The 17,538-nt window shown below is 35.8% G+C and overlaps 1 protein-coding gene across 1 annotated transcript; it reads left to right on the forward strand.

The window, feature by feature from the left end:
• Positions 1-227: 227 nt before the first annotated feature.
• On the forward strand, positions 228-3,618 carry LOC149823371 (sugar transport protein MST4-like). Its single transcript, XM_090019934.1, has 4 exons — positions 228-366; positions 476-795; positions 1,773-2,399; positions 3,163-3,618. Exons 1-4 carry the CDS (start codon positions 228-230, stop codon positions 3,616-3,618), a joined length of 1,542 nt encoding a protein of 513 aa, XP_089876060.1.
• Positions 3,619-17,538: the final 13,920 nt, after the last annotated feature.

The following is a 17,538-nucleotide window of genomic DNA, read 5'->3' on the forward strand; positions in this document are numbered from 1 at the left end:
GCAAAGTGACAGCAAATGGCAAGATTCATCCAGAAAAAACATCACATTGACACTATTAATAGAGTCCCAGTTGGTAATCCCAATCCTATATTATCTATATAATGATAAGAGTAATCTCCACCGCCATTATGATATAATATTGAGCCATTCTTACTTCTGCCTTTGTCTTCTTCCTCATTCTCTTCTTTTTTCCAACCTCTCTCTCTCAAGAAAAGTAAAAGTAAGAAATGCCTGCAATAATAATAGACGGGCCAGGATCTGGCGGGTCAGTTGAGTTTGAGGCCAAGTTTACCTTCTATGTCTTCATATGCGGAATCATGTCAGCCTTTGGAGGTCTCATGTTTGGTTATGATATCGGAATTTCAGGTACCAACAAGTTTTTTTTTTTGACATAAGTTCTTGTTTTTCAATCGCCAACGGCTTGGATAATCATGAAAAGACAGGATTGAGATCCTTCCATTTCTTGGTTTTGTAGGTGGGGTGACATCCATGGATGATTTCTTGATCAATTTTTTCCCAAAGGTCTATACCAGGAAGCATGAAGCAAAGGAGAACAACTACTGCAAATATGATAATCAATACCTTCAACTCTTCACGTCCTCCCTGTACGTGGCCGCCTTGGTCTCTACGTTCTTTGCTTCCTACATCTGCAGGAAGTATGGAAGGAGGCCCACCATGAGAGCAGCTTCATTCTTCTTCTTGGTTGGGGTTGTTCTCGATGCAGCTGCCATGAATCTCCCCGTGCTCATCATTGGAAGGATTTTTCTTGGAATTGGAGTTGGCTTTGCTAACAATGTACGTTGTTCATGCCCCCATTACTTTCCTTCGTGCCCATGTTTGTTCTTCTTATTATTGGTTATAATGGTTTTCTGCAAGTTGCCAACTAGTTGTCACCATTGTCACTTGAATTTTAGATTGGTCCATTAAGAGAGAGAGAGAGAGAGAGAGAGAGAGAGAGAGAGAGAGAGAGAGAGATTTAATCACACGTATTTAGTTTCTTCTTGCACGAGCATAATCTTAGGCTGTTTGTGTTTGACTCATTAAGGATAAACCCCTGATCAAGCTCAGCTAGTGAGATCATCATGAGTTGACCTGAGCCTGAGCTCATTATGAGCTGATCAAGAGTTGGTTCGTTTCATAAATAAAAAGTTTGTTTTCTCAAGTCTTTTCTAAAAATTGATAATACATGTATAAAACATACAAAAGTTGTGTATGTATACATGTACGTATGTGTATAACATATAAATTATATAATATACAAAATGAGCCTACACGAGATGAGCCGAACTTCGCCTGCACATAGTAGAGTTGGATACCTGGATACCTAAAGAAGCTATCTTATAGCACAGCTCGCCGAGTCCAGTTCCTGAGCTGAGCTGACCTAAAAAGTGAGTTGCTAATCTTGTTTTCTAGCTCCATCACCTACTAATCTGGAAAAGACAACATAAGATTGTCTTTCCTATCCACTATGGAATACCTACATTTAGGTTTTCTTTTTAACCTTCTGTTTCCTTCTATGTTTTCTTCTGTTGATCATCTTCTCATACGGTTCGTTTGTTGTTTATATTTTTCTAACCTTTTTCCTTTTCTAAATTTTCACCACAAAATTTGTTGACTCTGTCAATTTTTATTACTCTGCCGTCTCTGTATTTGAGACAATTCTTTCTACCGTTGATCTGAATATATATATATATATATATATATATATATTACTTTACCTTGAAAAAAAAAAAAAAACTTAAACCATGTCTGCCTTGGAAAAACAAAAACAGGCCGTGCCACTCTTTCTATCAGAGATTGCGCCAACCAGGATTCGTGGGGCCCTCAACATCCTCTTCCAGCTCATGATCACCATCGGTATCCTCATCGCCAACCTTGTCAACTACCGCACCACCACCATCCACCCTTGGGGCTGGCGCCTCTCTCTCGGTGGCGCCGGCATCCCCGCCATCCTCCTCGGTTTGGGCTCCCTCTTCATCGCCGAGACCCCCACCAGCCTCATCCAAAGGGGCCACTTTGATGAGGGCAAAGCCACTCTCGCCAAGATCAGGGGCACCGTCAACGTCGACGCCGAGTTCGCAGAGATCTGCCGCGCCTGCGAGGCCGCCAACCTCGTCAAGCATCCCTTCAGGAAGCTGGCCAACAGAAACAACAGGCCTCCTCTCGTGATAGCGATTCTGCTGCAGGTCTTCCAACAGTTCACCGGGATCAATGCCATCATGTTCTACGCGCCTGTCCTCTTCCAGACCATCGGCTTCAAGAATGATGCATCCTTGCTGTCGTCTGTCATTATTGGAACCATCAACGTTCTCTGCACGATGGTCTCAGTTATCTCGGTTGACAAGGTTGGCAGGAGGGGTTTGCTCCTAGAATCCATTGTTCAGATGCTAATCTCCCAGGTATGTAAACATGTGCTGCAATAATAACAATTAAAAACTTCACAAATGTGCACAACATACAAAAAAAACTTTTAAAGTACACATGAACAATGCCTATTTTTGGACAATATACAAAAAACTTGACAGCTAAAAAAGTAACGTTCTTATGTTGGAGAAACATGATATCAAATAAACCTTTTTCAAACACATCTACACGGTCAGATTGAGCCCACATATAGTTTGTACCTGTGATTTTCAGCTCATTACCTTCATTAGTGCCAAATACTTACCCTTCACAGACTTCTTTTTTCTTGTTTCATACTAATTTTTTTTCTAAAGCCCCTTTAGATGCACTTCATTATTAAATACCTGTGGGTTTGCTTGTTCTATAATGGAGGAGGGAGGACCAGGTGAAATGAGTTTGCAGCCGCACCTAATCACCCACCATCTTTGGGATACAGCATGTCAGCTGTGGGGCCCAACAACAAATGGTGGTTCATCAGGTGCAGCCGCACACTTAAAGTGTGCAATGTGACATTGCACCTGATCTCAATTCATGACCTTGGAGCTACATAGGATGATGTCATGTTTTGCTTTTCTTTTTTTTTAAAGATTTTCTAGATAAAAGAGTTCTCACACAACCAATCCAATAAATGAAGATCTACCATCGATCAAAATTGTGTATGTCCTTGGAAAGAATAAAAAAAAAACTCTCTATGCCAATTTTCTCATGCCAAAGACTCTCAATTTTTGTTCTTGAACCATACATGTTTCTGCCTTGCAGGGTGCAATAGGGACCATCCTTTGGATCAATCTCAAGTCTACAAACTCCCTAGACCACAATGTAGCAATTGCTGTGGTCTTTCTAGTATGCCTCTTTGTGTCCTGCTTTGCTTGGTCATGGGGCCCACTAGGTTGGCTCATACCCAGCGAGACCTTCCCACTGGAAACAAGAGCAGCAGGTTACTCCTTTGCAGTGAGCTCCAACATGCTCTTCACATTCATTATAGCTCAGGCCTTCCTTTCCATGATGTGCCACATGCGTGCTGGGATATTCTTCTTCTTCGCTGCTTGGATCATCGTCATGGGCCTCTTTGTGTTGTTCTTTTTGCCGGAGACTAAAGGCATCCCTATCGATGAGATGACTGAAAAGGTATGGAAACAACATTGGTATTGGAAGAGATACATGGATGATGAGGATGCCAACTCTAAAGCGCACGTAAAAGCTACTCACCTTTGATGAGAGGAATACATAAAAAGATACTTGCATGGAAGGCACCGCGAACAAGCTTTTCTGTTGCGTCTCTACTCACCAGAGATACCGTTGCTGTAACAAAACAGAAAGATAAAGCTGATCAACACGATGATAGTTTAACAGTGGTGGGTGGTGGAGGGGGGCGGGGGGTGATGTTGATCAAGAGCAAGAACGGTGGTGTTGGGAGGAGACGATGGGAGTGACAATTGTTGATGATACAAGATGATGATGTAATTGTAATGTATATGATGATGATAAAAGGATGGGCGATTTACAACTTGACACCTAAGTTTTCTACACCATTTAAAATGTCCTACATTTTGAATTGTTTTTTTAATACGCCTATGTTTTGAATTGCTACTAAATGCATTAAAGCTTTATTATAATTAACGCGGGCAGGTTATATGTTCCCCCCAAAAACACGCGTACAATGCGTGTTTTAGAGTCCCCACTGAGCATTGTGTGGCGCTCAGTGGGGTGTACAGCAGAGCTGTACACCACCGTACATCCTGCATGCTGATGTACGGTGGTGTACAATGCCCCCGTACAGCCCACTAAGCGCCACGCGACGCTCAGTGTGGGAACTCCGGAACATGCACCGTAGCTACAGTGCGTGTATCGGGGGTGCACCCGCAACACCCTCTCCCAAAAAAGCATCAAGTACAGTTTTGGCATTAAATTTATAACGAAATCGTTTACATTGTATTCTTTTGACATGGAACCCTCGTGGAGACCAACATCGTTTAATGAGTCTGCCCGCTGTTGTGGTAAACCCTGGGCAACACCCAAGCTCTTATGGAGCCCACCAGTTAAAGGCACCTGCATGCCCGGTCGGAATCGAACCAAGGATGATGGGGTCATCACCTTCACCCTAAGCCCGGTGTCGCACGAGCGACCCAAGTGGGTGTTATTACAAAATCTCAAATATGACAATATGATTGCAAAGATTTTATTAGCCACTTTTTTTTGTTCTCATTCAAACTTTTTTTTTTGGATTGACAAGTTAGGTTTAGGCTGCTTCCAACAACATTACAAATTGCATATTATAATTACATTTCAAATCTTATTTCATAAAGGAAACCAGTATGAAGGTTTATCCTTTCAAGCCTTATCAATGCCCAAAACCCCTAATTTAGTTTGTTGCCTTGGAACACAGTTACATTCTTTAAGGATCCATTTGCAACAAAATTTATCTAGCTTAAAGAAAAGTTTCACTGAATTAAAATTAACCATATCCGACCAATATGAACAACATCATGTCTCATGGACTCCACAACCACCTTTTGCTAAACGGAATCTATCAACTATTGACACCACTGAACCCCTGGTTGAAAACTGGCTCATTCAAATGGATTCAATTCAAAATCGGAATTGGCTGATTCCATGAATCATTTTGAAAATCGATGCAAGGCCAATCGTGGTATAGAAAACAATGATTTGGATAGAGGGCTATGCAGGAATGCCTGAAGTTATGACATTACAAAAACACCCTTGCATTTGTTTTGGGATCTTCAAAGAATTGCTATAGTTTCAAGATGGATTCACATCGTCTTGGGCTCTAAATACTGGAATCAAAACCACAACCACCTCAACATCGTGTTTCAGAATTCAGAAATGTTTTGATTGGGTGGCTTTTTTTTTTTCTTCTTCTTCCTCGACCTAATAAAGATCATTTAATGCAAATTTGTAAATGAGAATAAAAAATGCGAAGGTAAGGACATTCACATCAGACATTTGTGAAGGCCGGCCATACATTTACGGACATACATACTAACTTTATAAGTTTTTAGTTAAAGAAAGATTGTGCGTGGTGGTAATCCTAATTCAAGAAATTCCTGGTCTCGCAACTTTTTTGCCTATATATTTATTTAAATATGCGCAATCTAACCAAAAAATGTGTTCAATGCAATCTATTTGCTAGGAATTGACTTTTAGAATTTTTTTTTTGAATAACCTTGATGGTAATTACTTTTGGCACCATTCCTTATTTTGTCCGAAACTACAAAAATACGTCCAACATGGCCAATTCTTTAATCAAAATATGCCAAACATGACTGCTTAATTTTTTTCTAACAGTTACCATCTTATCGCCAAACAAATTAGATGCCTTGGTTATGTAATTATTGCCTGAAAAAATCAAGCACAAGGTAATTTTTGCCCCAAAAAATAAGGCACCATGTCAGTTGTCACCAGGAGAAATCAGGAACCAAGTTGTCTAAAAAATCAAATGCCTAAAATTTTGAGTGACAAAGGAAAAAAATATCAAGTAAACAGTAAATTGGTTATGTTCATTATATTTTTTAACTTTTTGTTAGCAATGGTATTTCAAATAAAAATGAAGGTCATCAACATCATTTCCCATTTTTTTAATGAAAATTATGATTTTATGAGTTTTAACGTTATTAAACTTTTAAACCATTGATTTTTTAGGCCTTATAAAAAACCTGTTCACATGTCACAATCAGATAATTCAAAACCCTATTTCTACTAAACAGACCAACAAGGTCACCTTTATAAGATGAATTAAAAAAAAAAGTACCAAAAGGTTGAAAATTAATGTTGTCCACACCTTTCTACCATTAGGAGGAACTATCACATTTTTTGAGAATTTTTTTTAGTGGCTGATCATGTGTGAAATTCATTGCCGGGGATTCGTCTCACAAGGCATTCAACATTACTGTCATCTCTCTCTTTATCAATCCAATAAATGAAGATCTACCATTGATCAAAATTGTGTATGTCCTTGGAAAGAACAAAAAAAAACTCTCTATGCCAAATTTCACATGCCAAAAACAATTTTTGGCTTTGAACCATACATGTTTCTACGTTTCAGGGTGCAATAGGGACCATCCTTTGGATCAATATCAAGTCCACAAACTCCCTAGACCACAATGTAGCAATTGTTGCGGTCTTTCTAGTATGCCTCTTTGTGTCCTGCTTTGCTTGGTCTTGAGGCCCACTAGGTTGGCTCGTACCCAATGAGCCCTTTCCCCCGAAAACAAGAGCAGCAGGTGACACCTTTGCAGTGAGCTCCAACATGCTCTTCACATTCATTATAGCCCTGGCCTTCCTTTCCATGATATGACAGATGCGTGCTGGGATATTCTACTTCTTTGCTGCTTGGATCATCGTCGTGGGCCTCTTTGTGCTATTGTTTTAGCCAGAGACTAAAAGGTTTCCTATCGATGAGATGACTGAAAAGGTATGGAAACAACAGTGGTATTGGAAGAGATACATGGTTGATGCGGATGTCAACTCTAAAGTGCACATAAAAGCTACTCACCTATGATGAGCGGAACACATAACAAGATACTTCAAAGGCACCGTGAACAAGTTTTTTGGTTGCATCTCTACTATTAGTATTTTAGTACTTGAGATATTGTTGGTGGAATTAAAAAGAAAGATATGATAGTGCCACAATGGTGGTGATTTTGGTGGTGAGGAGAGAGTGTTGTGTCTTCACCCCCGAACACAAATTCGTGTGTTCGGGTGTGTATGCGAGAATATCTTGGGACCCACGATAATTCATATGCCAATGTTACCCATGATGATTTTATAATAAAATAACATATAAAAAAGATAAATTACATATAAAAAAGATAGATATGCGTTTGACAAAAATGTCTTCTCGTAATATAGATATGCATTCGATAGAAATGTCCTCCCATAAATAGCTTTGCACATTCCCGCGAGTCCAGGTTCTCGCCTTGGTTTTTAGCTTGTGTTACAACACATTGCCGCCTTCTCGTTCCTGCCTTGTGTTACAAAACATTCCCGGTTTCATTCCTACCTCATGGAGATAATTATAACTTGATCGACTGGTTCGATCATTGGTGGGCATCATAGGGGGATTTGTCGGCCATCTCTTTTTACAGTCTTCTCTTCTTCATTTTTGTTTGGCAGTATGAAAAAAAGCAATGAAGCACAAACATTCCAACAAGTGCCATTAGGGCATCGTGAGTAAATTTTCATGTCATCATGCTGTTATTGAAGAACGTATGTCATCGTGAGTGCCATTAAGACGTTGTATTGTTATTGGAGGTGGATGTTGGCTTTTCGAGGGTTGGAAAATTGAAGATATTTGTAAGATGCTGGGACTTGTTGATAAGAATGCTTGGTTACAGATGCAAGAGAGGGCCTCTATCCCATTCGGCATCGTCCATTCACTCAGTATATACAATATAACGTAAATCGTGGTTGTAGTAACATGTTACCGATTTGTGAGATATTGTTTTGTTTATTAATATCGATTTGTAAGCTATTATGCTGAATTGTCATATTGACTTGTAATATATTATACAATATTTATATCGATTTGCAAGATATTTTGTGTTTTCTAGTATTGATTTATAAGATAATTGTAGCATTATTTTAAAACGTCTGCATGTGGAATTCACATTATTGCGCACTTGCGGTGGCGATTTGTGTATTCAAATCGCTGCTCATTTAACGATTTCTTTTGAAATCACTTTACAACGTCGTAGATACAATCAAATTGCTATCACGCGAATCACTATCATCAATACACATATACGCTAAATCGTTTCTTTTATTGGCATGGTAAATAACTCTATGCATAGTATAAAAAAATAACAAATCGCTGTTGCTTTTATACTATGATTCATTTAATCGTTTCTTTGACTTGCTTAACTAATCAATATTCGTTGTTATATGCACTTTGAATAAATCATAGTAACCACGTGCGCTGGATAATAACAATTGATGTCTTGTTTATGACAGTGGTGAGCTTTTCATTTAGTTGTAGTAAAGATGATGCATCTCAATCATTGGAAAGTTATGGAGAAGTCAACATCTGTACTAATGATGCACCTATAGAAGTGAACCATAATCATCTATAATCATTTGCACCATACCGAAGCAAGCACATATATTTTGCATCATAGACAAGGAGTGATGCTGATGACCATCTATTTGATCTATTCCTACCGCCAGACCCTCCATCGTTTGCAAACCATCTTTCGCAGTTGAAAAAATATCTCCCTAATCTTCGATATACTTCATGACAAATATGTTTCAGTCGTGCGGGTCCATCAACTCTGCCTGTAGAAACATATCGATGATGATGAGATCCCATACATTCTGCAGCTTCATCAGCTCTGCTTCGAAGCTTTCTGAACTAGCAAGCTAGATTTCATGCGCACCTGAAATGCATTCAAAGCACATCACTATTTGGACGTGGGGGTGATGTTGATGATGATGTTTGTTTTCTTTGATGATGATCGTCATGTATTGTATCTAAGCCAAACCATTTGTCAGGATGTATTGTAACTAAATACCCATATTTTTTGTAAATGAATATGGTTGTAAATCACGTCGATTTGTATTTATAAAGTTATCGCGATAACGATATGTCTTTATTTGTCTTTGTGAACAATATCGATATGTAATATCGCGATTTACTTATATCGATTTGCAACTGTTACTAAAATATTGTTTTAGTATAAAACTTAAATCAGTATTAAGTTGTAAAAGGATTTATATTTATGAAGTTACCTCGATTTGTACTTTACTAAGTCTAAACATCATGTCGATTTATTTATTGTTTTTTTTTTTCTGCCTTTTATGGATCAATTATTGTGTAAATCGTGATAGAACTTATCGTTCATATAGACAAAGCTCGTAAAAGAAAATCGCGATAGGACAAATCATTCTTGCTTTATGTCCGTGGCTGTATAAATCATGATAGAACACTTCTTCTATAAAAAATAAATCGCGATTTGTTATAGAAAGAATTATATAATTATAGAATGTTACGTTACAACAAAGAATTATAACTGATTGCAAGCCAATCGATATCAAGCAAATAGCAATAGGACATGGCCTTCATACGTACAAATCGCGATAGGAAGACAAAGCTCTTGAAAGCAAATCATAATTTACAAAGTACACAACGCTAAATACTTCTTCAGTTTTTATTTATGAAGGCCGAACATTACAACGATTTATTCAATGGCACTTGGTTTAGTGAAACTCATATATCTTAAAAAATCAAATTCTTTCTATTTTATTTAGAAAATCCGATTTTATGGCATGTTTCGGGTCAAGATTCAACACTTCTAGATAAGATCCCTTAGATTGGGATCCATTTGAAGTTCAAATTTTTGGTCACTCGAATCATACCATGAGAAGCAACTATCACATTTTTTGAGTGTTTTTTTTGTGGTTGATCCTGTGTGTGTTCATGGGCTGGGGATTCGTCTGACAAGGCATTCAACTTTGCTCTCATCTCTCTCTCTCTCTATATATATATATATAAATTACTTTTTTTCAGCCTTTAATATTGAAAGCACTGTGGGACGCTGCAATGTGCAATGTTTTTTATATACTTTTTTATGCGTAAACAAATTTGCCACTTAATCTAAGGAGGACGGAGCACCTCCTGGTGGTTCAAGGGCCAGATGTCAAACCCTGTCTTTCAAAAGAATTTTACACCAAAGTCATTGACATTGTTAAGCTTTCGACTCTCTCAGCTTGGCATATTCAAGATTTCTGCTGTGCTAAGTGTGGATGAGATATGCATGACCTCAAATTCATTTTCACACTATCTAAGGTTTACATATCTCGTCACTCAAAGCTTTTTCATATCTTCTAAAGCGAGTTGTGTGCTGATTATGCTGCAAAGAGTTCGCCAAGCACCATCTCTGCGCAATGAAAGGAAGGGTAACTTTTTTCCTGTGACAACTTATATCATAGCCTACTTGCCAATTTTGGTCATCGTCATTACTGCCCAAAACTGACATCAGAGCTTGCTCACCAATTTTGATCTTCGTCATTGCCACCCAAAATTGGTATAAGAACATACACCATCTTAGTTGGCGCATTCTTTGCCTTTTGATTTAGTCTCCAAGATTACAACCAATTGGGTTGTCTATCTCACTGCCTCCCAACTTGGTGCCACCTACAAAACACATGCATTTATCTAAACAACATATTAAAACATTCATGGTATGAGAAGCGTTTGTTGTTGTTGGTTGTGATGTAGATCTTTTTTGCCTCCTGGGGTTGATCATCCTTGGCTACTTCAACTTAGTGATTTCATTCTTTATGTTGGTCGCTTTAGCTTGTTTTGTCTCGATTGATCATCTCTCCTGATATCTTTAGCCTGAAGACATCAAGTTCTCTGCATTGTTCCTCACCAGTCAATCCATGATAAACTGATTGAGACATGACATACTTCAAGTGTGAGTTGTGGTGAAGTTTATTACAATCAAGCTCTTCTTCTACATCAAGGGTGTATGCAATAATTGTTGCTTAATTGAGTTTCATTGTTATAATAGTGCTTTCTTCCTCCACTCCCTATTGCCTAGAGTCACAAGGGAGTGACTCGTGCCTAATACTTTTCCTCTTTTCCTATCAACATATGTTGCTACCTAGTTCAATGAGGCAGTATGATACGTTTCACAAGACTTTGTGGTGGTGTTCATTGTTCTAGTTGCTATCTTTCGCAAGACTTTGTTGTGTTGTTCATTTCGCAAGACTTTGTGGTTTGATGACCCTTCTCTCTTCAACAATATTAAAGGGATGTGTTCTACTTTAGCTAGATGATTTCTTGGGCAAGTCTTGCAAGTGGAGCTTGCTCACTTTTATTGCTCGCATCACAATGCAGTAAGGAGACCGCGTAGCTTCCACATCCTTTGCATTGATCTTCTAATCATGTACACTATCAATTGTTCATAGAAGTTCTTTATTGCATACATGTCGAACATCTATATTCCTAATTGGTTATGGCAACTATATGCCCTCCGTGTACGTGTGCATGTTAAGAACATCAATGCCACCCAATGTTTGGGACAATTGGATGTTCATCAAAGGACTGAACTCAATAGATGAAGCTAAAGCAACTTCTCCTTATTTGACTTTGCGAGCATCTAAGTAAATATTACCAATAAATAACATCGATTCTATATCATCATCATCCAAAATATCTATTCATATTTGTTGGCTATATGCATTTGGAGAAGAACTATACCAGATGCTTAATAACTCTTCCATATATCTGGTTTTATGAGACATCAAAGTCATAAATTTCATAAAGCTATCATTTTTGAAGACCAATATAGATGTAACAATTATGGTGAACAATGCTACGGTAGTGTGCATTAACCCTTTCAAGAGCCATCATTAACTGCCTACACCAATCACACAACATATCATTTATCTAATAAAAATAATATGACAAAAAGACCATTCATATATCCTTCATGCATTCAATTAACACAATTACCTACAAAAACGACTCTCAAAACCAACTATCTATAAAAACCCTAACCTTTTATTGAATGCTTGTGCAAAGTCAACCACAACACTATCACACTAATTGAATATTTGTGTATAGTCAACTTTAAACCCATTACTCCAAGACAAAACCATCACATATTTAATAAAAAACAAGAAAATAATCATAAATTATATATATATATATATATATATATATATATATATACTACTCTAAACATAGTAAATCCTAAACGAAAAATCTAGTGTTAAATATTGAATAAAACACAACCAAACAAACTTAAACCATCCACGACAACAACAAAACAAAAATACTACCAGGTCATATTAAATATATATCTAAAAAAACTTAAGAATGCAAATAAATAATATATATAACTCATTTTTTGACCAAACCGAAAGATGATAAAGTTGACAAAAAGGATGACACAACCTCGTCTAAATGCTTCAAGATGATTTCATAGGAGTCGCCAAAAAAGAGAGAAAAAGGGTTAGCGTTCTAGAGAGAAAAGGAACATGGTTCTAACGAGAAACAAAAAATGGAAAAAAGATCACAATAGCTTTATATATGAATTAACAAACATGCAAAGGTACACCATTCACATGTATTTGTTAATGCCAATAGTCATTTGTGTACATACGTGAGGAGTATTTAGTTAAATAAGGTTCACAGTTTTTTCTTCGTGAATGTCATACTACATTTGTGGAGGCCATATTGTATTTGCAAAGGTCTAATCAGAGTGCAAAATATTGGGGACATTAGTAATAGGTGATTGTGAATGTCAACACACATTGCGAATGTCAGGCACACATTGCGAATGTCAAACACACATTTGTACATCTAGAGTTTATGCAAGTTTTTAGTTAAAAGAGGTTCATATAATATTTGTGCAAAGATCATAACACCCGTAATTGTGTGATGCGAATATGCAATTAGAAAACATGTGAAGGTAAGAACATTCACAACACATACTTAGGAATGTGAGACATATGTACTTTTAGTCTTTATGCAAGTTTTTAGTTAAAGGAGGTTCACATGATATTTGTAAGAAGGTTGTGACATACTAAAATATTTGACACAAACTTATAATAAGAAAACAAGAGAAGGTAAGGACATTCACAATAGACATTTGCAAAGGTCGAGCATACATTTGCGGACATACGTCCTAACTTTATGTGAGTTTTTAGTTAAAGGAAGATGGTATGATGTATGCATGAATGCCAGGACTGCTGCAAATATATGGAGCGAACCTGTCGAGCTCAATCTTTTAAATTTTAGAATATTTATCAGGCTTGTGAATATAAGAGGATCTGCACATTTCAGATGCAAATCTCTTGTGTTAGGATTCAAGTTAGGATGCTCGCAAATACTTTATGTGAGTTTCATCATGTCTGTGAAGTTTTTATGCAAATCTCCTTTTCATTGAAATGTTGAGACCTTCAGATAGTGTACATATCTATTGCACCAACGTCAACAAGTTTACTTGTGTGAAGGATAAAATACCTTAAAAAAGTGAAGAATATGAAATTTGGGCATGGGAAGGATTTTAGTAAATTGTGAGGCATTTAAAAAAAAACCATACTATATACAAATCTGATATTTTAATCATATCCACAACCAACTTAGAGGGTGAATCATGTTGGTGACATTTATACCCAATTTGTGTGCTGATTTTAAAACTCGGTACACTAAAAGAGTGGGTGAGAAAAAAAAAATGGACCCAACTCAATCAACGACTTACAACCCCATTCTTGGGACCATTATTGGCAAATGGAGCCATTAAAAACAAATGGGGAGCCACATCAAATGAAAAAAAAGCCTTCACTAACTCCAAACGGCTATATTTTTATAGGAAAGAACTTATATATATATATATATATATATATAGAGAGAGAGAGAGAGAGAGAGAGAGGACAACCGTTCATCATTTACACACACACACACACACACACACACACACACACACACACACACACATATATATATATATATATATATATAAAGAGAGAGAGAGAGAGAGAGAGAGAGAGAGAGAGAGAGAGAGAGAGAGAGGACAACCATTCATCATTCACATGTACACTCCAAGATTTTTTTTTGATGACCAAAGAAGAAGAAAAAATCACTTACAATCCAATCGACATAACCAGAAAAGTAACTAATCAACACACTAATGACCAACTTCAAACATGAACTCACGACATGTCGAATGCTCCATAAGTTTTACTTAACCTTTGTCCACATGAAATTGCAAATATTTCATGATTATGACTAGAAATATATCAATTACTACCTAAATAATACCTACTCATGAATAGGTTCCCAATCTTAAAAAATAATTCCACCCCTTTATGTTCTTTTTAAAAAGGCAAAAAAAAAAACCCAACAAATAACCTCGCACGTTGGGCAAGGAGTAAGCCTGCACAGTTTTATGCTGTCAGGACACTAATCATAAGTATGGCAGCCAGAGTCAGTGCGGGGGTTAGGTCTCTAAACGGTTTCTCCTTGTAAATATAAAAAAAATGATCAGATCCCTTAGATTGTGATCTATTTGAAGTTCATATTTTTTGGTCACTCGGATCATACCCGACCCAAAAATGCCCTCTTGCCAGAAAGGGTTAATATCATCATCATTTTGGCCCTAAGGAGTAAACTCTTCTGCTTTAACAGGAGCCCCTCACAATATGTCTCCCTAAACATTCCAGATCACCCTTTGACGATGCACCATCTGCTGTAACAGGAGCCTCGATTGACGATGCACCCTTTATCGTCGTCTGCCGTCACCAGAGCACCCTTTGTCGTTGTCTACTGTCGTCGGAGAACCCTTTGCCGTCGTCTGCTTTTGCTGGAGCATTTTTTCGTCGTTGTCATCTATTATCGTTGGAGTACCCTTTGTCGTCGTCTGTTCATGAGAAATAGTTGAACAACAAGAAAAATCAGCATTCTGTTTATTGTTCAACATGATACCAGGGTGCAAGCGTCGAACTGAGTAGACAGAGAATAACGATTTACAACAAGGATAATGGTGACAACGTCAAACTGAGTAGAGTAACGATTTACAATAGAAATTAGATAAGAGAGTAACAATTTATAATTGAAATCAGATCAGAGAGTAGCGATTTACAGTATAAATTAAATCAGAGAGTAGCGATTTACAGTATAAATTAAATCAGAGAGTAGCGATTTACAGTAAAAATCAGATTTGAGAGTAGCAATTTACAATAGAAATCAGATAAGAGAGTAGCGATTTATAACAAAAATCAAATCAAAATGTAGCAATTTTCAATAGAAATCAGATCAGAGAGTAGCGATTTACAGTAGAAATCAGATCAGAGAGTAGCGATTTACAAAGAAAATCAGATCAGAGAGTAGCGATTTACAGTAAAAATCAGATCAAAGAGTAGCGATTTACAATAGAAATCAGATCAGAGATTAACGATTTACAGTAGAAATCAAATCAGAGAGTAGCGATTTATAGTACAAATCAGATGGTCATTCGATTTGCAACATCCTTCAGCAAATCGTTGTTCGATTTGCAGTGTCTTTCAGCTTTAATTTATTTGACTTGCTACTTTCTTTAGCAAATCACTATTTTGATTTGTGGTGTTCTTCGACAAATCACCATTGCGATTGGTAGTCTTCTTTAGCAAATCGTTATTCAATTTGTGACATTCTTCAATAAATCGCAATTACGATTTATAATTTTCTTTAGTAAATCGCAATTGCGATTTACAGTGTTTTTTACCAAATTGTTGTGCAATTTACAATTGTCTTCAGTAAATCGCAATAGCGATTTACAATGTCTTCAATAAATCGCTATTGCGATTTATGGTATTATTTAGCAAATCGGTATTCAAATTAGGGCCAACTTGCCGGAGGCGTATCTCCTTAACCGAAGATCATATTTTTGATCCGTAAAAAATAGTGTCTTTGAATCTAGTTTATTTTTGCCAATTTTCAGTAATTTTATGGTCATTTCATGCCTTATTTAGATTAAAAACCAAACCCCTATCATTCTGCATTATTTATATTGCACAAATTTTAGTCCATTTTCCCAGTCATATCTCATCATTTTCCAGATCTGTAAAAAAATTTGTCTTCCTTTATGTGTCTAGTTTATTTTTGCCAATTTTTATAAATTTTTATATCTATTTGTTATTTTAATTCTGTTAAAAATCAAAACTGGTTACAGAACTTCAGGTTCTGTAATAGGTTTATTTCTTGAAACAGAATGGTGACTTCCCGAAGTCACCATTTCTAAACCAGAACTAATTTTCTCATTCTGTAACTTGAGAAAGTTTTCTAATCATGTTAGAAAACTTCTCGCACAAATTTGGTACAATTTGAATTTGTATGGCCTCTAAAACATCTAAATTACAGAAGTCTATTCACTTTTTCTCAAATTCATATTTTTGACAAAAAGCTTTCAATTTTGAATTTTCCTTCCATGATTTCTAAAAAATCTTCAATCTTAAATGGTTTTAAGGTAAGTTCAGAGTTTTCATAACGATTATGAGTATTTTGATACAACATTTATTTCATTCTGCTTAATCTTCCTTATTTTGAAGCTTGAAAGGCCTATTTTGGATGATTTCTTTCAATTTTCCAATATTGAAGAAATATCCGACTAAGCCTACATTTATTACTAATATGTTTGCTCAATTTTGTAGGTATTTTATTTTTTTTGTTATTTTCTTTTTCAATTATTGTATTCAATTCGAGGGTTATAATTAAATACTCAATGAGAATTTTTACTTTATGCTTAATTTAGGAATGAATGACCATTTAGTTTAAGCTTAATTTCATGATTACCTTGTTCAATTTTTTATTTTATTTTATTTCAAATACATAATAGAAAAACACAAATGACACATGTACCATTCTAATAAGAGGTAAATAACCCTAAGTGAACGATTCACATTTATGACCATAGTAAAAATGTGAACAATACTTAGGATTTTTATCTTTCATGGGATAAAATTTGACCTCCACTTCAGGTCCCTTTTTGAAAATCATCATACTTCTCTAAAATAAATTTCCTTTTCTTCCTCTAGCAGAATTTAAGATATAAATTAATTTGAGATATATTTGTGGTCATAGTCATAAATATATTGAAAATTAATTTTGTTTTAAATCCTATAAAGGCCCAAAAATTTATTTTATTCTTTGTTAGAAGTCAAATGAAGATTAGACTAGAATATATTTGTGACCATAGTCATAAATATATTGAAATTTAATCTTTGTTTTTAATTCTATTAAAGTATAAAATTTGCTTTTAATTCCAATTTCAAATAAATTCTTTTAATGCATTCATCAATTAAGATATAATTGCATCATTATTTTCCATCCTTTTCAAATTATTTCAAGTAATTTTCAAATTTCCAAGTGATTTTCGAAATAAGTTTTCAAAAATAATTTTCATTTCTAAATTCAAAGTCATTTTTTATTTTCAATTATAAATTTAAATTTATTTTTTATTTTTCAATTTCATTGAATTTTAAATCCTATTTCAAATAGCTATTTTTTAATTTCCAAAATTTTGACTTTAATTCTAAATTTCTGATTTTTCAAATTTCATATTCCAATTTTGAATTTCATTTCTAATATTAAATTCAAGTCTTTATTTCTTTCAAAATTCTAAATTCTGAATT

Source organism: Nuphar pumila, chromosome 10 (assembly GCF_984573655.1).
Source record: "Nuphar pumila chromosome 10, dmNupPumi1.hap1.1, whole genome shotgun sequence".
NCBI lineage: Eukaryota > Viridiplantae > Streptophyta > Magnoliopsida > Nymphaeales > Nymphaeaceae > Nuphar > Nuphar pumila.